Source organism: Pristis pectinata, chromosome 21 (assembly GCF_009764475.1).
Source record: "Pristis pectinata isolate sPriPec2 chromosome 21, sPriPec2.1.pri, whole genome shotgun sequence".
Taxonomy (NCBI): domain Eukaryota; kingdom Metazoa; phylum Chordata; class Chondrichthyes; order Rhinopristiformes; family Pristidae; genus Pristis; species Pristis pectinata.
In genome coordinates this window covers 32014769-32042648 of record NC_067425.1, presented here as the reverse complement: position 1 = coordinate 32042648, position 27880 = coordinate 32014769, and the positions used below count along the sequence as shown (strand labels likewise).

The 27880-nt window shown below is 39.4% G+C and overlaps 1 protein-coding gene across 1 annotated transcript; it reads right to left on the bottom strand.

Moving 5' to 3' along the window:
• Positions 1-355: 355 nt before the first annotated feature.
• Positions 356-27206, bottom strand: LOC127581345 (RNA-binding protein FUS-like). Its single transcript, XM_052035669.1, has 16 exons — positions 27138-27206; positions 24970-25009; positions 23810-23861; positions 11751-11841; positions 11537-11669; positions 9386-9510; positions 8480-8627; positions 4899-4933; positions 3695-3727; positions 3037-3143; positions 2819-2948; positions 1811-1897; positions 1641-1722; positions 1415-1497; positions 1114-1213; positions 356-506 (listed from the first exon to the last, which is right to left on the bottom strand). Exons 1-16 carry the CDS (start codon positions 27142-27144, stop codon positions 467-469), a joined length of 1293 nt encoding a protein of 430 aa, XP_051891629.1. The 5' UTR covers positions 27145-27206; the 3' UTR covers positions 356-466.
• Between the last annotated feature and the right edge of the window lie 674 nt (positions 27207-27880).

The following is a 27880-nucleotide window of genomic DNA, read 5'->3' as shown; positions in this document are numbered from 1 at the left end:
CACAAAAAGATGAAGTTAGCAATATTTAAAAAGTAGTCATTAGCCACACTTATTGTAACAGGATATTAGAAACCAAACCATTGGATACACACATTTTTATTGCAGATTTCAAATTAAGAGAAAAGAGCAACATGTTTAGTATCCATTATTAAAACTCAACTGAACTTTAACTGAAAGTATTGCAGTCACATTTTCATACAATTTATGAATCCCTCTATACAGAAAAGGGAAAGATACTACCCAAGACGACATAATGAACCAGTTGCACACAAGCGTACTGTTTACACGAAACAAACAGCTATGCTGATGCTATGACCCAACTAGAGTAGTCAAAGACAAGTCACTGTACAGGCAATTTATTAAAAATCCAGTTTAATCTTCATCTTCAAATACAGTGGAAAAAGTACATTACATTGCATCAATGTTGAAGCACCACTAAAGAAAAAATCTTGTTCCCAGGATGCTTTCAGTAAGGCCTATCACGTCGATCCGATCTGTGATCACTTCTGAAATTTAAAACAAAGCCATTAAGATAAATTTTCCCCCACCCCACACAAAAAATACCTGCTAACATCAAGCTCCAGCACTTGGAGCTGGACTTGCACATCGTGTCATTGGATCATTAACTTCTTCATAGATGCTACCTGAACTGCAGCACTGAGCCCCACAATTTGAAATCTTTACTTGGAGATGATTTTTTTTTAAAAAAAGTCCAACATTACTTGCCCATCCCTGATTTGACCTTGAAGGTGATGGCAGGCCACCTTCTGAAGGTGCCTCCCCACAATACAGTTGTGTATGGAATTTCAGAATTTAACCCAACAATATTCCAAGGATGTTTGAGAGAACCTGAAGGTGTGGTGGCATTTCCACCCACCTGCTGCCCCACATTTAGTTTTGCTATTCATTAAAAGCCACAAATACCTTCAAGCTTTACAAATGAAAAAGCAAACCAGCTTTAACATGCAGCTTTAGACTAAAAGCATGCAAAACAAAAATCACAGTATGTTTTATAATAATTGAATATCAACACATTAAGAAACCACGTGTGGGATTTGAGTGGGGGAGGAGAAGAAGGGGAATAAAAACTGAAATCAAAAACATTGAGTATACCTTCCTCCACCCATTTTTCCAGAACCCCCGAAACCACGATCTCCACCTCTGCCTCCACGGTAACCCCCACGGCCTCTGAATCCACCTCTGCCATGATGTTCTAGAGGAAAGAAACATCTTTCTTTTATAAAAAAATCTTGGGATGTTTCAAATCACCTAGGATTGAAATAAAGCCAAATCACTTGAAACAAGTTTCAAACCTCAATGTCATTTAAGCATTCCAGGCACTCAACTTTCAAGACTAATATAGTTCTTGTACACCAAAATACCTTGTTTTCCTACTTCATCCAGTAATACGTACCACCACCTCCACCACCATCCACTCTGGGTGTTTTGCACTGGTTGCATTCATTTCTCCATGAGAAGTTGACATTACCACACGATCTAGAAAACAAAATAATTTAAAACACTAATAGCTGGGGTGATAAGAATGAATTGAGATATGCTCTTAAATTGGGAAGTATTCATAAAGCAGGCCAGGTCATCAACAATGACAAAGCAAATGCTAAAACTTCAACACAACTTACGGATTTGGACAAGTCCAATCATCACCTCTTTGACCACCGCCACCCTGAAAACCACGCCCATGTCCTCTACCCATATGGCCACCTACAAATAAAGATTCCCATTGTCAAACTTCACAAGCAAATTTAGATCATTACCATTTGTAAAAATCAGTTTTGCCAAACAGAAATACCTCCACGACCACCTCTGCCACCTCGTACGAACTCTGATCGCCTTGTTGCGAAGGAAACTTTTATTACGTTTCCATGGAAATCCTTTCCTGAAAAAGTTGCATTGTCAGTCACTTCAGAGCTATCAAAAATGTTGATAAGCAAAACCTACATTAAAATTACCACTTGCTCCAGATACAATTCTTGTACCTCACTAAGCAGTAAAAACCCCCAAATATAGTTTATAATGCAGCAATGTAAACTGGTCACCAACAGCATCCTTAGTGGAAATGTCAATACTAGAATTGCTATCTTTGGAGGTTAAGATAGTTGCCTTAATGTCCAGGTGAACTGGTCGTGTTGGAGAGCAGCTGAGCTTCTATTCTGCATGTCAATGTTCCCTCACTCATTGCAAAGTGTCATATTTACCATTTTGTGGGGCAAATCTGACCAATTGCCTTTGTAACCAAATTTCATGCCTTGCCACTGTTACATTTAGATATTCAACACATTTTTACTACCGGTCGTCAGATGTTCCTGATTGTCCACTTAAAGCTTGAGATCAGTTTAGAACTGCTGGCCTTAACCAAGTTAACACAAACTCTTGAGCACTGGATGTCAGGTACATCTGCTCTTTGAACACTTGTGCTACTTTGAATCCAAATTAGCCCAGAAATCTGGCTGCTGAATCTGTGTCAGATTAATTTGTCAAAAGCCCAACTGCACCATTAATTTTAACAGTAAGAACAGAATGGGCAAAATGCAAATATAGCGAAGTTGCATCCATGCTTTGTGTAAATATAGTTTTCATTTTAAAAAAGTGCTTGTTTTTGAATGCTTCTAAATGTCAAAGACATCTTTGAGAGTTAATGACCGAGGTAGGATAAGCCACTGGCATTCAGGGGACCTTGCTACAGCAGGGTCCTCGAAGACCAAGTATTGGAGCTTGCTACAAGAATGAATGGGCTAATTAACTGGTGAGTTTGCCAGCAAGAGGTGTCTCCCCCAACATTATATTAAAAGTATCTTACCATCAAACCAATCAATTGCTGCTTTTGCTGATGGTGGGTCATCAAAAGACACTGTTGCTTCACCTTTCAGTTTGCCTGTCACTTTATCAGTGTAGAGGTTGATCATGGCGTTTCCAGTTTTCTTATTAATCTGTAAAATATAGACCAGCAAGGTGGGTGATCACTAATCCACATCCTTCGAGAAAATGCAGGCAAAAAGGTAGGTATTACATACAAACCTTAATCACACCAATTTGTTTAAAGAACTCAGCAACTTGTTCGGTTGTCACATCGTCTCCCAGGCCCTGGACAAAAATGGTGTTGTTATCAGAGTTATCATCAGAAGCTGTGGACAAAAAGACATATTTACTGGTTTTGCTCGTCACTGCAGGTATTAAACTTACAAGATGAAGATTACAAGTCAGATCATCAGGAAACAAGTTCAAACTACATTTCTGTTGGGAACTCAAACATTCTGCAGCCAAAGCCAAATCTAATTGCAACGGAGCATATTTAGGCCACCAGGACTGTCATATTTCATTACAGCATAGGAGCCTTTTAACCCAGATCTGAGGACACTTATCAGTACTCCTTCACATGTATCCTTGCAGCCTATTCTCTGAAAGAGTGCAGAATTAGATTTGTTGTGAACCAGCTATCTGGGGCAGGAAGAATATAGTTTGCCTAAAGTTAATAACCCAGGGTATTTACCAAGGCAGGTTATGAATTTGATGAGACCAGTTTTCTGTAAACCAATTTTAAATTAGATCATGTGGACAACTGGCCCATACAAATGATCTGGTTTAGATTTAAATCCTGCATATGCCCAACTGACAATCAGATATAGTAGATATAGTAGAAGTATCAGTAATTTGTAGAATATTGAGGTCTGCCTACCAGGACTAGGACCTTGTCCACGATCTCTTGAGCCTGCAGAATAAGTACAAGAACTCTAAATCACTAAGTGTTAAATGAAGCACAAGTAAGAATATTCATAAGTACAACTATAAAATGTTTCCAGCTTCTTTGGGAGCAATATTATCCATACCACCATTGAATATGCTCCCCCCTTTCTACGTTTAAGCCCAGAATTGATCTGCATGCTTGGCCACATGAAAGCCATAGACCACTTCATTTCTTAGGGGTCTCAAAACCAACCACCTATTTGTAACCTAGTACAATCATCACTACATAAGAGTTTATATGCAAACATGATTTGCCTGTTTAATGCAACAATTTGCATAAAGCCATTTTCAGCATGTTGGTCTTCAAGTGCCAAACATTGCGTCAACCAATGGTACTATTAATTCTAGGCTTTACAACAGGCAATCTTATGTACTTCAATTTACATATGGGTGCAGGCTGAATAATATTTTAGACATGTATTCCAAAACACAACTTATGAAAAAATTCTTTATAATGGAGAACACTTTCCCAATTCCTGTCTTTGATGCTGGTCTGGGTGTAGGAAATGACTTGCACATTAATATAGAAAAGCAAGTTAAGGAAAATTGATAAACAACAATGCTCGAGTTTGGATAATATCACTCAGCCAGCTCAGTTGTCAGTTTCTTGATTTGCATAAGTAACCTCCGCACACACCAAATAACATCGCCTTGCAGTAAAACCCAAGTCATTTCAGTTAAGACCTTTAAGTCCAGGAAATGTAGACAAGAAAACAATTTTTAAATGCAATCCCTATGGGATTGTGGATTCCTCTCGAGCAAGTTATTTCACAGTTGTTCTGCCTGAACATTAACCATACTAGGAGATCATAATTGGCAATTTTCAAAACAGCTCAATACAAATGCGCTTTTGGATCAAAGTAGTAATTTGAACAGATTTTAAGCAATGGGTTTCTATAATGCCAATAGGAACATTGTACCTGCATATAAAATAAACAAAATCTTGAAAGGATCATTTCTACCCGCCACCCTTGACGAACTGGAACTCACATTCCCTTGCCGACTCGAAGTTTCCAGGTTGTATACACTCACAGAAGTTAATGCTGAATGTTCCAATACTGCAAGATGTGGAAATGGTGGCTTTATGGCACAAATGTCAGAATTTCACTAGAATAGTTCCAATACTCTCAACTTACCACCAAAATTATTGAAGCCACCACGGTCACCACCGCTGCAGAGGAAAAAATTGAAGAAATGATGCTTTCCTCATGCCAGTTACAAGTTGAAACAAAAAGGCTTTATCCCGATGATTGAAGGTATAATGTATTGACCAATAATATGTCCTGGTTCATTATTGGTGGCACAACTCAGTTATTCAAAAATCTTCCATCACAAGTTGTTTACAAAGGTCTTTACTTCAAGATTTGATGGCAATTTCCTGTCTTAGTTCTCAGGAAAAGTGCAAATCTTTCATAATTTGAAGTGCTATTGAAGTGTACCTGCCACTTATCTTTTAGATGAATATGTCTATTAGCCAATTTTGTTTTTTTTAATCCAAAGCTACTAAAACTGCTTTATTGCAATTTGTGTTTTTGCAGCTTCAGAAACCAAAAGGTGTGCACAAAGCACAAGCTTCATTTAAGAGGTCGAGAAGTGTACTAGTTCATTCACTCTGAAACCTGTGACACACAAAATGCAGAGCAAGTTAACACAGAACAATTTTAATAACCTTACTTCAAATATGTACATAATCACAGGTATGCAAAAGGTAGATGTGTGTGGTAATACTTAATACAATAGATTGTAAGGGAATCCTATGAAGTAGAAAAACCAAAGTCTTATTTTTAGTTTGAAGCCTCAATGTCAAAATTAAACTGAATAAAAATGCCTCTTATGATCAAAGTTAACAGCTCATCTTGCACTGATAAGTGGTACTGTGCAAGTTTCAACAATCCAATTACCCAAGCACAGTATGCTTATACAAGTGTTGAGACTTTGGTCAAGGTAACATCTGTGGTGAGACACAGTTAATGCTTCAGATCAATAATCTGAATCTTTTAAGTGTTCTTCCACATGTTACAAGAACTATTTACAGGAATTTTTAAATCTAAATATACAGTAATTTCCAAAAATCACAAGTGAGGTTATGGATGAAGTGCAACTAGGAGCCAGTATTGATAAGCATTGTTTAATCAAAAAGCGTAGAATGTTGTAGCCTTTCCCTCCCCATGAAACCTCCAAATGGTCTTGTTTATACAAAATCAGCCATGGAAATACTATAGCTATCATCCTCAACCAAGTTAACAAATACTACAGCATCCACTTGCAGTAAATCCAGATACACTAATGAAGCTTTGCTGGCTTGCACCTCCACCAGTTAACAAAAATACTATGCCAATTGGAGCTATATGCTTGAGCTGATTATCGGTTGCTTGGGTTAGGGGAACAAGATAATGCTGGAGTTCTCCTCCAAAATTTATTAACTGAGGTCAAACTAATAAATGGACCATAAAGTGATACAGAACAGGGCACAAGCCTAACATTTACCTTCTGTGTTAAATCATCTACTTGAAATGTTAAGACACCACTGACTTCCAAGTAAAAAAAAGGAAATGCTTGAAGAATTCAACTGGTCAAGCAACATGGAGAGAGAAAGTCAATGCTTCAGGTCAATGACCCTTCATCAGAACAGCAACTTTCACTCTATGGATGCTGCCTTACTTGGAGTTGTCCCAGCATTTTGCTTTAGATTTCCAGCATCCAGTTTTTTTTTGCTCGTCTTATGGAAACTAGCCACTTTAGGAGAAGAAAATGGAAAATGTCGAATACTATACAGGAGATCATGGTAAATAACTTGACAACCCCTTGTGCAGATAGAGGTCATTTGCACCCCTTGGTAAAAATCTTGCCTTCTGATGGCTTCAAAACTCAATGTGCAACCCTCAAACCAATATCCACATTGAACTGCTTGCATACCCAATTGTACCCATCATTTTAAAATGTTTGTAAACAAAGCATTGCAAACAATACTTTTATCTCTTATCCTTGATCCATTTAAGTATCAGAACTGTAAATATACTGCCTCGTAAAAATACACTGCAATCTTAAAATGGCTACATTACCAAATATTGTTTGTATACCATTACTTTAACACTTGCACCACAGACATTGAAAAGATTAGCTTCAAAACTCTTATCATTTGTGAGGTGAAGGCCTTCATTTCCTTCTGGGAAATCAAGAGTGCTGACTGATTAGAAAATACAACTATTGATCTGCAAACAGTTATGAACTCAATGTCATAAATCTAGAAAAAACTAAGGGAAATCATTACTATTCAGCAATTGTAAATTTTAGTAAAGGATACTCAAGTGTGGAAATTATAACATTCACAATGCAGTTCAGCCAGAGTCAGTTTTAGTTAAGTGGGAGACAGATGATGCATTTGTGAACCCAAAGTCAAAGCTCAATAATTTCTCATTAGCCAAAGAGCAGGAACAATTAAGTAGCATCTTAAATCCTAATGCATGACATGTAAAAGTCTTGATGTGATCATAGTTATGCAAATAAAATCCATCCAAATTGTAATCAATACCTTAAACTGATGGATGACCAACGACTTCAGACAGCATTGAGAAAATTTACTTAATTGCCCTGAAAGGCAATACGATTGCGCCAGCCACCACCAAGAGTCAAAATTCTCACCAAAAGCACATCACTCTAGATTATACACCACTGTCAGTAGAACTTGAAATCACAACCATTTGACTTTGTTCCCAACTCAAAATAAACCTAAAATTCTAGTACTAAGAAACTAGAAATTGCTTATTTCAGGGGATGTCACACAGTTTTGTTGCAGCTGCCATTATAAACAAGAATCAGGAATGCAGGAGAGAAAAAGGACACTGAACTCAGTGTTCAAATAGGCAGCCAAATCATACAGTACTAGATGTTACTGAAATGTTGCAACCAGAAGGGCATTAACAATGGAAATCTAACATGTTTCAAAATCCTACAGGTTGCCAATACATGTGGAAAATCTTGATGGAAAACCCATAATTGAAGGAATAGCTCCCAAAAGCAAAAAAAAATTACAATTTATATACCTCATTTTCAATAAATACATTAAGATTTGGAGCTGGGGTCTTAAAAATGGATTGGCAAATTGAAGCACAGACACTGTTTGTTCAAGGGTCTAAGGAGTTAATATGTGGACATTATAGTTTGAAATTTAAAATTAACGGAAATTAAAATGGAGCAGGCTGGCAAGATACATGATACATTAAGGGTCAAACACAAAAGTGGGGCACTTTTGTTCATTAGTATAGTTTCAAGTTTGAATTGTATTTTAATCCATTCAGCCCATTAAAAGAATGGAGATAAAAAAATTATTGGCAACCAGCCAGCATATACATCACCACCACACTGGTCAGAGAACGTGTAACAGAGTAATGTGGTCGAAAGCTTCATAATTGCTCAGTCACTATTGATACTGAAAGATAACTAAGTAAAAGCCAGTCTAAGTGCAATGAACCAACATCAATAAAGATGAGTAAATAATATTTACTTAAATATAAATCACAACTCCTCCCTGCACAATATGCAGAGTTAATGAAGCTTTCCAGACCAGGTTGCAACAGAAAATATTGATCTTAATTTTGGAGAAAAAACTTGACTAAAAACTTGAGGTGAAAAGGTGATTAATAAGAACACTATATATAAACTGCTAAAATGCTACAAGTGACAGACAAGTTATGATTAAGGTCAAAAAAACACCTACCCCATTCTACCACGTCCCCCTCTGTCACCATCATATCCACTATGGCTGTATCCTCCACGACCTCTACCGCCATTACCCTGTTGTCTGCCAAAGTTTCGGTTGTCATCTCCAAATTTACTCCTGCCAGGTCTATCCTGCTCGTAGTCATCTTAAGGTAGTGAGATACCGGGGGTGGGGGAAGATGACAAGAAAAGATAAATCATAAACAAACTTGCTACTTTTCAGACTCATTGATAGTTATATTTTCCACAAGAGTCAGTCAAGATGATAAGCAGCATAGATCAGGTGGATAGTCAGACTTTTTTCCAGGGCGAAAATGGCTAGTACAAGGGGGCATAATTTTAAGGTGATTGAAGAAAGGTATGGGGGTGGAAACCCCCACATAGTGGTAGGTACATGGTACAAAACAGTGGTGGGTACATGGAACACTGCCAGAGGTTTTGGGGGCAGATACATTAGGGACATTTAAGAGACTCTTAGATAGCCACATGAAAGAGAGAAATGGAGGGCTATACAAGAGGGAACAGCGAGATAGATATTAGAGCAGGATAAAATGTCAGTACAACATCGTGGGCTGAAGGGCCGGTACTGTGCTGTAATGTTCTAATTCTCAATTATGCAGGGTAAGAGGCAAAGTGCCCCCATGGATAATGGAAAACAAAGGCATTAAACATGTTGCTTCATTCCTTCTGCAACATACTCAACTTTCCTCAGCAGGTAAATTAAAGGAATGACAGCACAACCAGGAGAACATCTTGTAGTATGCAAGTACATGGATCCCAATCCTTCAAGTAATTAGGAGTTGACTGGACAGCAAGAAACTCTGCCAAACATTAAACTGGAGAATAGTTATACATCCACCCCACCCCACCAAATTTTCTTCCCATCCACTACGATATACGTTACCTGATCTCTGCTGACCATAGCTCTCATGCGGTGGATGGTATGAGGTCGAGTGGCTGTAACTTGGTTGATTGTAACTTGATTGGCTTGACTGGTTACCATATTCTGTTTCTGATTTTGAGCCATAACTGCAAGAGAGAAGTAATGATTAAATGGAATTGTTTCACTATGGAAGCTCCAAATTTGTCTAGTAGACAAGCACTGGCATTGCTGCTCCTGGTTGAGGAAAGCATGCCTAGTGTCCAAACTTTTGGCTATCAAAAGGTTAAGAAAACCTATGTAGTTCTGAATTCAGGTCAATGAGTCATGATTTAGAGGACCTAGTAAAGAGCAGTTTGAGGCCATTATCAATTCAAATCTTCAGGTATCCTGCTATTTACAATCAAGGGGAAAAAAAAGAAAATTGGCCAAGTTCAGTAGATCAAACAACATCAATGGACAAAAAAAATCATAGTATTTCAAACTAAAGACTTGCAGAAAGATTATTTTTTCTTCTCCACAGATATTGAGCCAAATATTTCCACTATTTTGTTTCAGCTTACCAGCGTCTGTTGCCTTTGCACAAGTGTAGGAAAAAAAGCCCAAACTTGGCAATCACACTAACAGGCAGGCAGCTAAGAGAATGAGATTCATGGGTGAGTAAATAACAAAATTAGTAAAATGTAAAGCAGTATTGAGAAGAGGGGCCATGACATTTCTATAGGAAAAAATAGACAAATTACAATTTAAAAAGTTATACCAAGCTAGACAGCCAGGAATCACACACAAGAGCAAAGTACATTTCAAGCTGTTTAAAACTGGACACCAAAATTTCACAAATGCTAGTGTATAGTATTGAGTTTGAGATAACAGTGCAGTCCTCTCAAGAATCTGTACTCAAATGGCAAGAGATCAATCAAATATGGATACAGCTTGAACAATTGTAGTGCAATCCAGGAAGCTAAAAATGAAAGCTAGAGATCAAAGAACACAGAACTCTTTCTAAAAGAAATGGAACACAGAACAGATCTGCAGGGAGCAAGTATGATTTTCTTGATACAGGAGCAATGTAGAATGAAAATTCTGATCTGAAGTTGGTAGCAAAAAATGCTTGTTTAATGGATTTTTAATTTATAACCTGAACCAAGACTAATTTTAAAAGAACGTGTAATTCAGTGTAGTAAGGCTGGGGCACCACTGGGAGCAAGTGCCATGTAGCAAATGCACATATTGACTCAGGATTGTACCGAATAGCAACACAAAGCCTTCCAAAAATCAAGTGTATTATAACAGTCATGCAGTAGTTGCAGGATGAAGAATTACTTACCATTTTGAGTCCTTGTTCTGCAGCTGCTCAAATTGGAAGTCAGGATTGGGAGGACCAGGACTCATTCAACCCCATGTTACAATAAGTCAATCAGGGGTAAGTAGAATAAATTTGCCTAGGCTAAAATAAATTAGTTATTTACTTAAGTGTGGCATTAAATGGTACAGGAAGTTGGCAAGGCATGCTCTATAAACAATTTTGTAATGTGTACAAAGAGTTCCAAAGCATTTGTTGATGTGGCTAGCCAAGTGACACAAGCACTGGATGTGCTGTACCCGAGTTCCTGAGAGAGAGGGAGAATATACTTGGGAAGGCCATGTTTGGTACAGTTGGGAAATAGGAGGGTTGGCAGTACAGGCTATTGTAATTTGTAAACAATAGCGGGCTGGAAATTCTAGAGGAAAAAGAAAAGCCTCCAAGAAATCCAGTCCCCACAAAGAAATGCCACATTCATAAATTAGGCACATATTTTAGGGAATCCAAATGAGGATCTAAAGGAGAAACAGGTGGTTTCAGGCAGTGGTAAATGAGTGGCTGAGTAGAACTAGAGTGTAGGGTGCCACTCCCATGGAGACAAGAGCACGAATAGCAAGCACATGTCAATTATAGTTAGGACATGATTTAAAACAGCAGGTGAAATATTTGGGAATAGGAGGAAACAATATGCTCCAATATACTTATTGAAACACCTCCCATTACATGGCATAGGGAAATTAAAGACATGTACAATGGTGATCTTGTATATTTCAAGCCAGGACCAGGAGGTTTGAAGGGTTGAATATTAATTTTCTGGTTCAAAATGCAATAAATCTGAAATATTTAAACATCTTAAATTACTGGGGCATTACCTGCTAGGAGAATCTGAATGCTGTCCATAACTTCCATACATCTGTTGCTGCCCATAAGTATTACGAGAGCTCTCACTTCCATAGCCTTGCCCACTCTGCCCATAACCAGACGTTGAAGACTGAGAATTCAACCCTGCAACAGAGAAAGAAAATTTACACTGATGTAGCTGCACTTTTCAAGAAAAGCTACAATGTAGACAAAAACATGATATACCTGACTGCGCTTGTCCATAACTTGAACCATACCCACTTTGGCCTTGTCCATATCCAGATGCATCACCAGACTGCTCATAGCCACCATAACCCTTAGCAGAGAGATGCACATTAGTTACAAAACTGTTTGACTTGCATATACCCACCTAATTACACTTCCTTCCCAAATGGGTATTCTGCTAAAACATTTCCACATTTTGACATTATGACTTACCAGCACACAACTCATGGATCCATCTTTAATCCTCCTTTCCCAATAGATCTACTTCATAAATGCATAACTGCAGCTACTACAAAGGCACTTGCACAGATTTTCAAAGACAAAACAGGCTCCAGTCTGGTTTGCCGAAGTTAAAGGTTACCATGAGCATGGATGCAGGATTCAAATCAGGAGGAAAGGACAAGGGGGAGGTAGTGGAACAAACATTTAAAGCGCAACATGCCCTATCCCCACGTACAGAGCAAAATGTAAAGTAGGATAGCTATCATTCTTGAAGTTCAGAGGCAGTATCTAAAAAAGTACTTGTGTATCATTTTCAATATAAAGCCCACAGTAACATTCTAGATTTGTAGATGCCATTGAATGACAAGACATCTCCATTTCAGCAGGTTGCTACTCTACACATCTCTTCCCCTGGGAAGAGCAAGTAAATGCTGTGTATATGAGGAAGGCCTTCCATACAAGTAGGCAGATGTATTTCTTGTTACCACCATGGAGCTTTCAGTCTTAATTGTTGTGATTAAAATATCTGGCCTTGAACTGTCTACGATGACAGCAAATTCAAGATTTCAACCCAAGGGCCTGTCAGGTACTGCTATTTAATGCTGTACAAAAATGTTGGAAGTTACCATCAAGACATCTGATGTACTAATGAATTTGTCTGGATGGATGATCAGACAATAAGACTACTAACTTGCAAAATACTAACACCAGAGCTGGAACAAAAGATTCAACCAAATTAGTGATCAACCTCACTGTTCATACAGCTGTTTTGCAGTCAATAACCAGGACAGGAAAAATAATTTGAGACTTTTGGTCCCAAAGTAAAACTGAAAATTTCTTGTCTGACATTTAAAAAAGCATTTAGAATGAAGAATAGATGTCAAGTTTCTCCCCAAAAATAGGCTATGAAGGAACCAATCTTTAATTGCCATATGACAAACAGGTCAGTCAGGCCATTTAAAATAATTCATCTTAAGGAATGGCAAACTATTTCTCTTAAATATTTCCAGGGTAGTTTTGTCATCAGCTTTTTAACTATTTAACTGTTCACTCAAGCATTTTCCAAATAGTCACCCCCAGACTAGGGATAGCCAATTAAAGCTTGAGATTCAGATCAAACAGCTGTGAGGATACAAAGACTTTCAAACTGTTGTGCAGTTACAGCTGCTAAGACTTCATACCAGTGTCAAGTGTGATACTAAAACTGAAGGTCATGATCAATACCAGGGAAGGCTGTGCTAAAAGACGTTAACATACTTGGAAAAATAGGTGTACAATTGTTACATAAAATTTCAATACTATCAAATGCACTGACTTGCACCTGATTAAGGCTAGAGTCTGGAAATTAAAGAATGAGTGGGACGTAGATATAGAAGTAGGTAAAATGTGTGTGACAAGACCAGGCAAAACCAGGAGATTGAAAGCAAGAATGTTTTCAATTGTATAAAATCTTAATGTACAATTTGCAGAATTGTGAAGAATTCCTATTCCATTAAAAGGAATCATCCTACTACACAAAGAGGTTCTACATTACTAGAAGAGAACAAAGCAGATGTTCTGATAGTTTTACTTTTTGTCAAATCCTAAGAAAGATGGGGATAAACAAATGTAGCCATGTACAAGAATCAGAATTGTTTCCAAGTCCCAGCTCTGCACAAATTGGCTACCAAGTATGACCAAATTTCAAGAATTACTTAAAAGCTGTCAAGCATTCTGGGACTGAGGTCATGAAAGGCATTATAGATTCGACCACCATCCCATCATACAAAATAATGTTGTTGCACAGAGTAGAAGTAGGGAAGGATCCTCAAGTGTAATATACACCAGCATGGACCAGTTGCTCAAAGGTCCACCTTTATACTTGCAAATCATTTGTGTAGATATGCAGTGCCAAAATCCACACTTTAAAGCAGAACACTTAACTATATAGCTTTAGTTAATTATGAAACCAAGGAAAAGCACAAGAACACAACCAAATATAAAGTGGAGGAATTATTTGAAATCATGTGCATGATGAAGCTATGTAAAGAAACAGACAACAAGCTCACTATTCTTCTGGTGAGTCCACATTTCCAGTGTTCAAAAACAAGAATGTGCCAGGCAACCACACCCAGAATGCAAGCAAACTGGAGCTGCTGAGCAACAAACTTAAAAGTTGCCATTAATCACAGCAAAATAATAATAGATACTTTTGAATGATCCCAAGGAAAAATGTAGTAACCCTTAAATTTAGCCCCCTCCCACTCAATCTTAATACCAAATGGGGCTGAAGTGGATTAGGGTTTTGTTGGGGTTGCGGGGGGCACGGGTGGTGGTGTTTGAATACAGGAATCAGTTTGCCAATGATAAACCATGTTTGTGCCTGTATCTCAATTAACATGGGCCATAGGAGGGGAGGAACAAAGAGGTTCCAGAATACAGGGGAAATTAGCAATCCAAAAAACAGACTGTGGAAGTAATCATAAAATTCATTTCTTCCAGAACAGGTTTGTTAGTTTTTCCACAATTGCCTGCACATTAACAATGATTAAGTGACAAATGAAGTAAAGCCCTTCCAGCAAAAGTTTCTCAGCAAATCAAAACAACAACATGAACTGAGAAAGAATTGCAAAACCTCAAATATTCTCAATAAAGCTGGTTGACCACCAAAGAATAATCAGCTCATCTTTGACTGATTTTGGTGTGTTCCATCATTGAACAATCAATAAAGTCATGGGAACTCAGAAATAGGACCAAACTAAGCAGCCTTAGTGGCAGCAAAGGTCCAGCACCCAAAAGGTTATGTATTCACCAAAGACTAATTTTGGAGTGGTCAGAGGAGAGTCAGGGAGCATAGAATAGCAATCCGAGGGTCTTAACAATTATACATGAATAGTGCAATTAAGTACAACTTAGCTGAAAATCATATTTCTGCAAGTCTACTTGGGAAATTTTGCAAGTGAACTTGGCCAACATTACCAGGCAATGGATGAACAAAAGAGGTTGCGATAACATCTTTAAAGAATTTGCATTAACAAAATATTAAAAATGGCAAATACTTTCTCCAATGTAACCATGAACATGAAAGTAAATAAGACTGATTACTTGGAAACTCCTACCCATTATACACAAAGGCCCCCCACTAACATTTCTTCCATATTCTAGACGACCAATTGTCAAAAAGAGTGGTATTTGCTATGGTTATGTACCCAATATATCATTTCCTGCCTTAATTTTGAATAAGGCTATTTTTGTTTTATTTCATTAAAGCTCCAGGACTCTGCTCCTGTTGCTGCCACGACCTCTGGGAACAGACAGCAAATGTATTTTGCAAATGCACTTTTCTTTGTAAATGCAGAATTCCTTAAACACCATCTGCCAATCTTGATAATACCAATAGAATAAAGACCTAGAAAGTAATAAAACACCCAAACTATAATTTTAAAGGACTACTACATTCTTGCCAAGTAACTAATAATTTAATAATGTTGCATCTTTGCGTCAAGGTAAATAATGAAGAATATTCCTCACTGGCACACCTGTAGCCTATTCTTCCTTGTGGCACAGCCCTGGGCTCAGTCTTCTGCAAGGAAACCAGGTCACAGCAGACCAGCAAGGACCAACTAACCTGCTCTAGCCAGAATGGTCTTGGACCGCCAGAGGGTCCACACTAAGTCATACCAACTATCAAAAGTAATAAATCGCATGTTTTACCTTCAAACAAAAGTCTTTTAATGCAATTCCAATGAGATATGCAAAGTTAGCCCTTGGTTTACAATGGGGTTAAATGGTGGGAAAACTTTAAATTTACAAACTTTTGCATAACGCGAAGTGTTTCCCCCATTAACTTCAGCACAAATATTCTGGTTATTTTCCAGAGCTGATGAATTTCACTCAAAAAAAACTTAACTACAATTAATTACAATTATTTCATACCTAAAATTATGAAACATACATGCAGTCTCTTCACAACCCACCCCAGCTTCTAGCCATTTTGTTCCCCTGCAAATCCCACAACTACCAACACCCAAAATTTGCAGAGCAGCTATGCCAAAAAAGATCACTCTCCCCCTAATAGGAGACCTAATCAGTGTTTACTGTCAACATTACACATTATAGTCAAGAGCCTCAAATATACCCCAAAAAGTCAACTTCACTATTCTGAAAATTTGTAAATCTTTCTTAATCAAGGGATTCCCAAAGCAACTTTTTACCACCCCATCCAGTCACTGTCCCACTGTAACCAACGAGACATAGCAGCACCACCACCCCATCCAAGGCTTAAGGGCAGCAGAGAACAGCACCTAGTTTTGTGGACTTAACAAGCAAGTAATTTTTTTTCCTACAATTGTTTTAGCTTTGGTTAAATTCTCTTACCCATCTAATTTTAAATTGCAGTAATTAAAGTTCATAGTCTTTATCTCCCAGGTTGAGTTTCCATCACAAAATGGTTAATTGAAGTTAGGTGACAAAAATACCGAAACTCTAGACTTGACCTAGAGTTTGAGATTCAGATACTATTGCACGAGGGAGGGAAAAGTTACCACTGTGTTCCATCATACATTTTGATTTTCTTCAGTCAAGACATGAGTGCAATGACATACTAGGCAGGGGGATCCAGAAGGTAACAGAAGCCTCAACAATTGTTCTTGCAGTCTGTACTCATGAAAGCAGTAAGCTGCTGAAAAAAAATGAACAATCCAACCAGAGCACTGTAGCTTAAAGGGGATCTAGTGTTAACATGGACATATAACAAAGATAGATACCGTTGACTGCAACCACAAGTCCCAAAAATTGTATTGCCTTCTAGGATTAAGGAAAGCTCCACAGGGAGTGCAAAAGTAAAGAATTAGCTGTTGAGGCCCAAATGGCTCTACTTCATTAGGCGTTTGAGGAGATTTGATACATCAAAGACTCTTGCAAATTTCTACAGATGTACAGTGGAGAACATTCTGACTGGTCGATTCACCGCCTGGTATGGAGGCTCCAATGCACAGGAATGCAAGAGGCTGCAGAGGGTTGAAGACTCCACTAGCTCCATCACAGGCTCAACCCTCCTTGCCATCGAGGACATCTTCAGGAGGCACTGCCTCAAGAAGGCAGCATCCATCATTAAAGGACCCTCACCATCCAGGACATGCTCTCATCTCATTACTACCATCGGAGAGGGGGTACAGGAGCCTGAAGCAGCACTCAGTGTTTCAGGAACAGCTTCTTCCCCTCCGCCAGATTTCCAAACAGTCCTTGAACATAATCTTATTCTTTGTTCACACTATTTTTGTAGTTTATAGTAATTTTCATGTCTTTGTCTCTCATACGGTACTGCAGAACAACAAATTTCACAACAAATGTCAGTGATAATAAACTGGATTCTGATGGAAAAGAAAATTCTGTTTAAGGGATACAAGTCAGTAGGGTCTAACTTGAAAAACAGAACCACAGCAGGTTAATCCCTAGATTACAATTGAGCCAGAATCAAATTGGTATAGGATCAGATTATCAGGAACACCTAGTGCATATAAAAGAGTATATCAACTGGGGATGGGGGGGGAGAGAATGGGGGAGGAAGTGGAGGGGAGAGGGAAAGGAAGAGATACAAACAGAAAATTGAAAGCTTGCAGCATTTGTTGCAAAAGATAAACAAAGATGTCTTGCACCAAATATACCCTGGTGAGACAACTGGAACATTATGTACATGTCTGGTAACCCTAGCCAAGATATATTTGTGATAGAGGGAGTACAGTGAAGGTTCACTAGGTTGATTCCACAGATGGCGAGCCTGTCACAAAGGAAAAATTAAAATGAAGTGGGGTACGCATACACACACACATTTATAAAACAACAAAAGTGAACTCAGTGAGATGTACAAACTTCTTAAGGGGCTTGACATAGATGGCAAAAAATTTCTTCAAAAAAAAATGGCAGTGAACCTTCATTTTTCTATTTCAGAACCCAGCCACGATGTGTATTCAAGGCCCAAGAGCAATAACATTTTAGATTAGTCAGTCATCAGGGAATATGGGGTTAGTGCATGAAAAATGGCACTAAGATAAAAGATCACCATTATGTTACTGATAAGGAGCCAAGTAGCCTAAACCTCCATTCTATAGTGCAGACTCAGGAGACATTTCCCAGTTGAATGCTGGGATATCTGGAGAAGCACACTTTCCCATTGCACAGCATGGGTGTTGAACAGCTAACTGCAAGGCTGGACTTGATGCTCAGAGATTCTAGCTTCCACCATGTAAAAGGCATCTTTGAAGTGGAAAATCCAGTTAAATTAATAATCACCATTAAAAATTACACTCATCTCAAAAGGAATAAGCAAAGAAATTGCAAGCATTACAATAGACAGGCTATAAACAGTAACATTTCATCCAGTTTCTTACGAACTCAGCTTTAGTCTGAGCAAGCCTAGACACCCTAAAATCTAGATCAATGGCTGCATTTAAGTTATAGGCTAACCAGCCAGGACTAAGAGCCAAAAAAATAAACTGATATTTATCATGGGACAAGCACTTTCCAAAATACCAAGAATCAATAGATAGGCCCAAAAATCCCATCATAAGTTAGTAATTTTCCATTGTAAGTGTCAATTTACCTTGCATCAGGAAGCTCATGATATCCCAATCTTCTTCACAGCAAGTTCCTGGTGCAATTTCACTGTGCTCTAAATTGTACTCATGGACTCCAGGCAAGGAGCACAAACATACAATTAGCACTGGGAAATCTGCCTGCTGAACCTGTGCCAAGACAGACTTGTTAACTATCATACATAATAGTCTAACCTGGTTAGACTGCTGCAAGTTCACCAACCCCATTTCAGTGGAGGGAACTGCTGCAAGGAAAGGGGAAGTTTCAAAAATATATATGTCTTTACTTTAAATGCAGCATGTTTATGTATGTGGTTTTACTTTAAAAATTATATTAATAAAAATTCAACATTGCTCTCAAGAGCTGACGCAAAACTTGCAGAATTTATGACCAATGGCCCTTCAGGTCAGGAATTTGATCAGAAGCAGATTTAGTGTAGGCAAGCACCTCCCGCTGATAGGAAACTCCAAGAAATTAGATTACTCATAATCCATTTGATCAAAGAGCCAAAGTTGTTTGGGACAATGTTAATCTTGAAAAGGGCAGTTAGAAATAAGCAGTAGCACTGCAGAAATGGAGAAAATGAACAGTGTACAAACATCAGAGGCAAAATACTATTACAGGTATTCGCAGAAAATAACCACCCTCTTGAAACAAGAGGCAAATTGCACCCGATGTCAAAACTCAGCATTGTCAGACAAGGGATTGAGTAGCAATGAATTACCTTCTATTGCAAATTTTAAAGTGCTTTGATGCCAGCCTCACCTTATATGACCATAGTCACAAATTAGTTCACCCTGAGATTAGCCTAAATAGGCTCTTAAATTTGTAGTTTCCAAGCATTGCTTACAGACCACAAACTGCCAGAACATAACAATCAACTTGCATTGATGTAATGCTGTTAAAATATTAAGCAGCTCCATAGTTCACAAGCATCAAACTTTGACACCAAACCACAGAAGAACATACCAGGATGATGACTGAAAGTTTAATCAAACATCCAAATTTTAAACTAGTGTCTTTAAAGCAGGGGTAATAAAATGATGGAGGTCATTTGAGAACAGAAGCAAATTTTGTTTTTAAAAAGTGGTGGGTGCGTGGAACACACTGCCAGGGGTGCTGGTTGAGGCAGATACATTGGGGACATTTAAGAGACTCTTAGATAGGCACATGGATGACAGACAAAAAATGGAGAGGTATGTGGGAGGGAAAGGTTAGATTGATTTGAGTAGGTTAAAAGGTCGGCACAACATCATGGGCCAAAGGACTTGTACTGTGCTGTAATGTTCTATGTTCTAACTTGGAGCCAGGGCATCCAGAAAGGAAGCACAAATAGTGGAAAGCAGGAACGAGCAGAAAGCCAGAATTCAGAGGGTTGCAGGACATGGTTAGGGATAGGTGGTGGCAAGTAATGGAAGAATCTGAACACAGTTAAGAATCTCAAATTTGTAGCATTGCCAAATTGGGATCCAACACAAGTGTGAAGTGGTTCATTTTGGTAGGTCAAATATGCTGGCAGAATATAGTCTTAATGGTAGGACTCTTGGCAGTGTGGAGGATCAGAGGGATCTTGGGGTCCGAGTCCATAGGACGCTCAAAGTGGTGGCGCAGGTTGACTCTGTGGTTAAGGCGGCATATGGTGTATTGTTCTTCATCAATCGGGGGATTGAATTTAGGAGCCGTGAGGTATTGTTGCAGCTATATAGGTCCCTGGTCAGACCCCACTTGGAGTACTGTGCTCAGTTCTGGTCGCCTCACTACAGGAAAGATGTGGAAGCCATAGAAAGGGTGCAGAAGAGATTTACAAGGATGCTGCCTGGGATGCAGAGCATGCCTTATAAAAGTAGGTTGAAGGAACTCAGCCTTTTCTCCTTGGAGAGACAGAGGATGAGGGGGGACCTGATAGAGATGTATAAGATAATGACAGGTATTGATAGGGTAGATAGTCAGAAGCTTTTCCCCAGGGCTGAATTGGTGGCCACAAGAGGACATAGGTTTAAGGTGCTGGGGAGTAGACAGAGGAGATGTCAGGGGTAAGTTTTTTTTTTACTCAGAGTGGTGAGTGCATGGAATGGGCTGCTGGAAATGGTGGTGGAGGCTGATACAATAGAGTCTTTCAAGAGACTGTTAGGTCGGTATGTAGAGCTGAGTAAAATAGAGGGCTATGGGTAAGCCTAGTAATTTCTAGGGTAGGGACATGTTCGACACAGCTTTGTGGGCCGAAGGGCCTGAATTGTGCTGTAATTGTTATATAGGCCCCTATGCCAATGGCACAGTTCAACTTAAAGGACATTTTCAGCATTGCACTACTACAATAGAAGTGAAAGTTTGAAAAATACAACAGTAAATCTCAACACCAGATTTTGGCAACTTTTATTGAAGAGAAGTTGGTTTACTGAAAAATATTTAATATGTTCAGGCTTAAAATTAATCTAATACTTCAAGTTGTATTGCAAATAGTGTTAGATGCATGTTAAGCAACTGAAATTAATAACAATCCCATCGATGTTAATATGGAATCAAGCACCTCAGAGGCACACAAAATGGTGGCAGGTCAAAATATTACTACATGCAACCTCCAATAGTCACACTGAACTGTAGAGTAACAGTATAGCACACTATAGCATTATATTAATAAGCATGGGAAGTCAAGCACTTGCATACTTCAAAGGCACAGTGGTTAAAATACTGGACAACTGAACCAGACAAGTCTGACCCCACCATGGCAGCTAGCGAATTTAAAAGTAATTACGTCTGGAGTTAAAACTAGTCACAGTAACACTAGTCTAGTTCACCAATATCTTTCAGGAAGGAAAATCTGCCACTTACACCTGGTCAGGTCTGGACTCCATCCCTGACCCAATTTGGCTAACTCTAGGTGCCTCCTCAGTTCAGCAACAATTGCAGATGAATAATAAGTATTGGGAATACCAGAGACAGCCATGACCCACAAACAATACTTCAAACTCTAGGCAAGGCTGTCCAAGTAGTCAGAGCCATACAATCATACAACATGGAAACATGCCATTCAGCCCAATTTGTCCACATTGACCAGTGGGCGTCCTTACCATATTCACCCCCTCTGCCAACACTTGGCCCATAGGCTTCTGTCCCCAAGCAATTCAAGTGCTGATCTAGACACTTAAATGCTGTCAGCAACCCAGCTTCAACTACTCAAGTAGCGCATTCAGGTACTTGCTTCTCTCTGGGTCAAGAAGGTCCCCCATACATCCCCTCCAATCTCATCCTCCAGCCCCTAGCCCATATCCTCTAGTTTTATCTAACTCTACAGTCTACCCTATCTTTATTCAACTTTATATACCTCAATTATGTTCCACATTAGCCGCCTCCACTCCAGGGAGAACAGTTTCTCCAGTCTCTCCTCAGAATTGAACTGTTCTATCCTAGACTATATCCTGGTGAATCTGCTCTGCATTCTCTCCAGCCTTCATATAGCGTGGCGACTAGAAGTGCACACAGTACTCTAGCTGAAGTCTGATCAAGGTTTTGAAGTTGGAGCACAACTTCCCTACATCTGTATTCAATGTCCCAACAAATGAAGACCAATATCCCATATGCTGTCCTAACCACATTCTTGAAGGTGGCAACACAGATAATAGATTTTTAATCCAAGGTCCCTGATCCTCAATATCCCTTAAAGCCCCAATATTCCTGGTGTACACATCACCTCACATTTGTCTGGATTAAACTTAATTTTTCAGCCCACTTCAATACATGAGTATCTCTTGCAGCCCAGGATTACCATCCACCCTATCAACAACTCCCATTCTGTCATTCACAAGCTTACTGATCATTCCATGCAAATCATTCACGTATATTACAAACAGTATGGGTCCCAGATCGACCCTTGTGGGACAACACTAATCACAGGCATCCAATCACAAAACAACCTTCTACCACCCTGCCTCAATTTTTCTAGCATCTTCCCTACCACTGATGTTAAGCTCACAGGTTTATAGTAACTAGGTGTTTCCTTGCCGCCTTTCTTGAAAATGAGACATTTACTGTCCTCCAGTCATCTGCTACCTCACTTGTGTCCAAAGGTTTAAAAAATCCCAGCCAGAGCACTAGCAATCTTTTTTCCCCAGTTCCTGCAGCAGCTTGGCAGCATCCTGTCTGCCAGTGATTTTTTTTTTGAAAATTTCCCACTTAGCCTTCCTAAATTTCTTTTTCAAGCACCTCCCCTTGCCCAAAAATCATTATTTCTCTATATCTGTCATATGCTTTTTCCCCCTCTATTCAAACTTCAACATCCAGAGTTCCCCATGCATTTTACCCTGGCTTTTACAGGAACACGTTGGCTTTGAACTCTTGCTATTTCTCTTTTGAATGCCTCCCACAATGCAGATGAAGACTACCTGCAAGGAGATGCTTCCAATCCACCTTTGCCAAAGGTCCTCCCTTATGTTAATAATATAATTTAAGGCCTTACTGACCCATCTTTATCCTTTCCCATAACCACTTTAAAATATAGAGTTAGCTCAGTATCTCCAGAATGATCCCCCACTGACACTCCTTCCACTTGACCAGTTACATTCCCCAGTGTTCAGTAATGCTCCTTCCTTTGTTGGTCTAATTACTGTATCAAAAAGCTCTCCTGGACACACCTCAAAAGTTCCTTTAAATGTTAAGGCAATCCCAGTTAATATCTGGGAAACTGAAAATCTCCAGCATGATAACATTATTTTTATTGCATCTCTCTGATATCTGCCACAAATCTGTTTCTCTTTCTCCTGTTAACTGTTAGGTCTGTAATACAACCCAGTGACAACATCCTTTTACTTCTAATCTCTTCCCGTAATTGAAGAGAAAATGATAGCTTAGAGGAGGCTACCGTCCCTTCATAAGAACCCCACAAGGGGGAAGAGACCAAATAGAAAAGGTTCCCTTGCCGTTGCATTAATCAGAACACCTGCCCATTAACACAATTAGGATACTTAGCAAAATCAGCTTTATTCACTAGATGCCTAAAGAACATTTGAAATGGCTGTAAAAAAGTTATACTACATCAATAACAGGTTCAGAATCTGCAGTCTTTTGGTCAGTGTAAAATATTGCAACTCAAAAGTTCAGCAATTCAGAAAATTTGGACTAATTCAAGAACTTAAATTCCCGATCACAGTGGAAGTTATTTTTTTCAAGGAGAAAGTACAAACATGACATTAGAAAGTTCACTGGCCTTCATTACACCATGATATGACCATGTCACCAATTGCAAACTGAAGTTACTTTGTTTAACATACCTGTGAAGCATGTCCATAATTTTGGCTTGACTGTCCACCATAGGCTCCATAACTGCAAAAAAGGAAATGCATGAACAAAAATGGGATATTCTAGACAATAAGAACAGGTTAGGCAAGAACTTACACATTTACCAGAATTAATGTACGACAAAAAAGCAAATATGCCAGCACAGCTCTCCTTGGTTTCAGAACAGTAGTGATGCACTTGGATTTTTTTTCCTGAAGTGGCTTTTAAAAAAAAATTCTCATTTATTTTTATGAACCTTGCCAATGTCAAGAAACCATTTGTTTTAAACAGAAAGCCAAGATACAAATCCACGTTAGCTTGGCACCATTAAACCACAAATCCACATACCCTCAGTACACAGAATAAGAATAGTACACAGGGTTGCTATTTGATCAGTCAAATCTTTGCCAGGTCTTGGGAGCTATCCAGTAAATTCCACTCTTCCCAAACCCCTCCCTGCAAGTATTACATCCAGTTTTCAATTGAAAACTACTGAATATGTATCCACCACTTAAAATCATCAATTTTAAATTCTATTCACTCTACAATTCAATTTTCCTGACATAGCCTGAGAAGGGTTCCCAATCACTTTAAATCTGGTTAATGATCTTCATCCACGAGGAAAATTAATAGTGAAGAATTAATCACTTGCTTTAATAACTGAAAACCCCAATTCAGTTAGCCATGTCATTTATGTAATGCTAGATAAATTTACACTAGTGTTAAATACACCAAATCCTACGTCTTTAAATTACTGAAGTTTACAGATTCCAACATTCTAGATCATTATCCTAAAATCTTATTTCTCTGAATTTCCACCTCCTTGCTTAGCACTAATTATTGCAGATCATTTGCTTATTTAAAAGTGTGATAGGCAACAGTACAAGTGTTAGACAATTAGAGCATTAGAATTACAAAAGCCACTGATTAACTGGCACATTTTTTATTCAGTTACAAATATTGTTTAAAAATATAATCAAGTGGCAAATACACAACTGAATAAAAGGTTATCTGGGACCTTCATCAGCATAAATCTGGTGAACGAACCACTGACTTTTATAGATACTGCAAAACTACTGTCTTTCTACCATTCCTCCACTCCCTCCTAACTGCTCACAATTTTTATCCTTTAGATACAGACATACATGCATACCTTTGTGCTTGAGTTCCAGGCTGACTGTAATTTCCATAATCTGCTCAAAAAAAATGAAAATCAGCATCTACTTCTGCAAACATCTTTCAAGTTTGTCCACCATCAGATTCAGTTACAACATTTTTGTTTAAGAAAAAGTAGCAACCTACAAATTCCCCTCAGGGAAAATGACAGCATCCATCTAAGTTACACACCCACAAAGAGAAACTCACCAAGGAAATTAAAAAACCAGGAGGTTAAAGTGGCTACTAACCCACACAGATCTTCCAATTGTACCCAATTTTTAAAAAAAATGGATTACTGTCATCAACACATGAACTACAACTGTACCATGGACTTTTAATAATTTAAGGACTTAAAAAGATATTTAGAGTATGAAAAATTGACTAAAGACAATTAGACAAGAAGTCTTCAAGAATTGCTAAAGAAAAATTACATCTTAAAACTAAAATCTGCATGCAACCTGGCCACTTTAGCAATTTAAAGCAAAGCATGTATTTAGAAGAAACATCTGAAAGCCTCAAAAAAAACTGATAGCCCTTAGCCAAGCTTAATCCACACAGCAAATACTCTGCACAGTACAAACTTTTACATTTATTTATAACTTGGATTGTGAAAGAGGCATTCAGGGGCCTGTTCAGTTGTCCAGTTGGACAAAGTGTATAACTTCACTGCTAACATAGAACCAGATCACCGCAAGATTGAAAGTTCATGTTGCCCAAAATTAAAAACACTTTCACTAATACCAACTGGTCATTTTCTTTCCCCTCATTGGCATGAGGGTGTATCACTTTGAAAATGAAATTATCACTTTGCACCAAGATGAACTTTGTTTTTTGTTCCAATTGTGTTCCTTCTTGTAAAAATTGTGCATAATTTATGTTTTTCTTGTGAATGCTGCTTATATAACATGTGCCTGTGATACTGCTACAAGTAAGGTTTTCATTGCACCTGTGCATGCACACTTGTTCATATGACAATGAATTTGATTTTGACTCTGAACTGGCAAGACAGCAATTTATAAAGAAATCTCATAACCCCCAACTTCTCAAACCCAACTGCAATGCCTCCTAGTACTTAACAATCATAAGGCAGCTGCTTCAAGATACCTAAAGTATAAAATAACCCAACTCCAGCCCAAGGAACTGTGGAGGTTCAACTCTTTGCTCTTAGTTTGATGCAAAGAATCAATGTCATCACATACAGCCTTAACTACTTGCATAACTAAATCAGTGTTTTGTGCATCTCTACATCACTCCTTCTCTCTGTAACTTTCTCCAATTTTAACATATCTTCTCTTACCCATATTTTAAATAAATATGCATTGACACAAAGCCTCCAGTATTAAATGCATTAAACACTCCCAATTTACCTTCAGTGGTTTCCCGCTAACTCCAAATCCAGATATTCAATACATTGTAGGAACTAGCCAAGTCCTGAAGATTTGACTTCAGTTTTAATACACGTTCTCTCCACACCCTCGAATTTACTCCCACAACCCAAAGACGTGTTATTGGGTTACTTAGCTATCATTTATCGCAGATTAACGGCAGAAAGGGGAACCCGATGGACTGGTAAATTGCAGGGGCACAAGGGAAGCAAGCAGAGAGCCATGGGACTGTGGGGATTGCTCTCCTGGGAGCCGCGGTAGACCCAATGGCCTCGGTTTGTGTCACTCTAACGATACGAGCAGCAGCCAGGAAGCAAGCAGCAGAATAAGCAGCAGTTGTTCGCCCGCCCGGCAGAGCCAACCGCGGGGGACCCAGAACCTGGGTGGAGGCAGAGGTTCACCAGCCCTCGGGTCCTCCTTAAAATGGCGGCCTGCGGCCTGCACATTTGGAACTGCGTCACGCCCACCGAGCTCCGCCGCCCGAACCGCTGGGCCGGAGCGGCGGCTCCTCGCCAAACCCAGCAGCCTGCCGGTGCGCCTCGACTACAAGGCGGGCGGCGCAGGGCTTCGCCGACAACAAGCCCTCCCCCGGGCTCCGGCTCTAGGCGTCGAGCAGCCCGGCCCGGGGCCTCAAACCACGCCGCCCGGCTGGCGGGATAGCGTGAGGAGGAGGAGGATCCGCCGCCTCCAGGCAGCACGGGCTACCTGGTAGCCGAGGCCCGGCACCATCCCCCTGCCGCTGGCGGTGTAGATATCCCGGCGCCGGAGCCAGCCTTACCCGACATGGCTGCGATCTCCCTCACTCCGTCCCCCCACCGACTGAGTCTGCGCTGAAGGCGCCTCCGACCACCGCACCGCCATCGACTCCGGGGGGGGAACAACAACATATACAACCCACCCACTCGCCCATACACCACACTGATTAAACTACAAATATTCCTAGCTGAAACAAATAAAATATTAAACCTCTAAAAAGCCGCTAATAAGCGACCACACCGTTCGTTCCCACCTATTAGTGGCCCCCAATGTTTCTCTGCACCCCTCCAGTGAAATGCTGAGTCCCAGCGTGACCCAGTTCTGGATCCGCCTGGAACCGGTTTTCCGAGCGCGGGCTGGCGACCACGTGATTCAGCAACAAACTACGTCATCTTCGGGCAGCTGCTGGCCGAATGGCCAGGGCTGGGCTGGTGCTGAGCTTGTTTAACGATAAATGGACACACGCTCCTCCTTTTGTGGATGTAATTTTGCAATTTACTGCTCTGTTTTGTATGCTTTCTAATGCTTATTAACTTGCATTTGGTCAGGTTACATTTGGAGTATTGTTGTGTGCAGTTCTGGTTGCCTTATTACAGGATGTGGAGGCTTTGGAGAGGGTGCAGAAGAGATTCATCAGGATGTTGCCCAGATTAGAGGTATTAGCGTTTAGGAGAGGTTAGACAAACTTGGATGGTTTTCTCTGGAGTGTCAGAAGCTGAAGGATAACTTGACAGAAGTTAATAAAATTGTGAGGAGCATTGATAG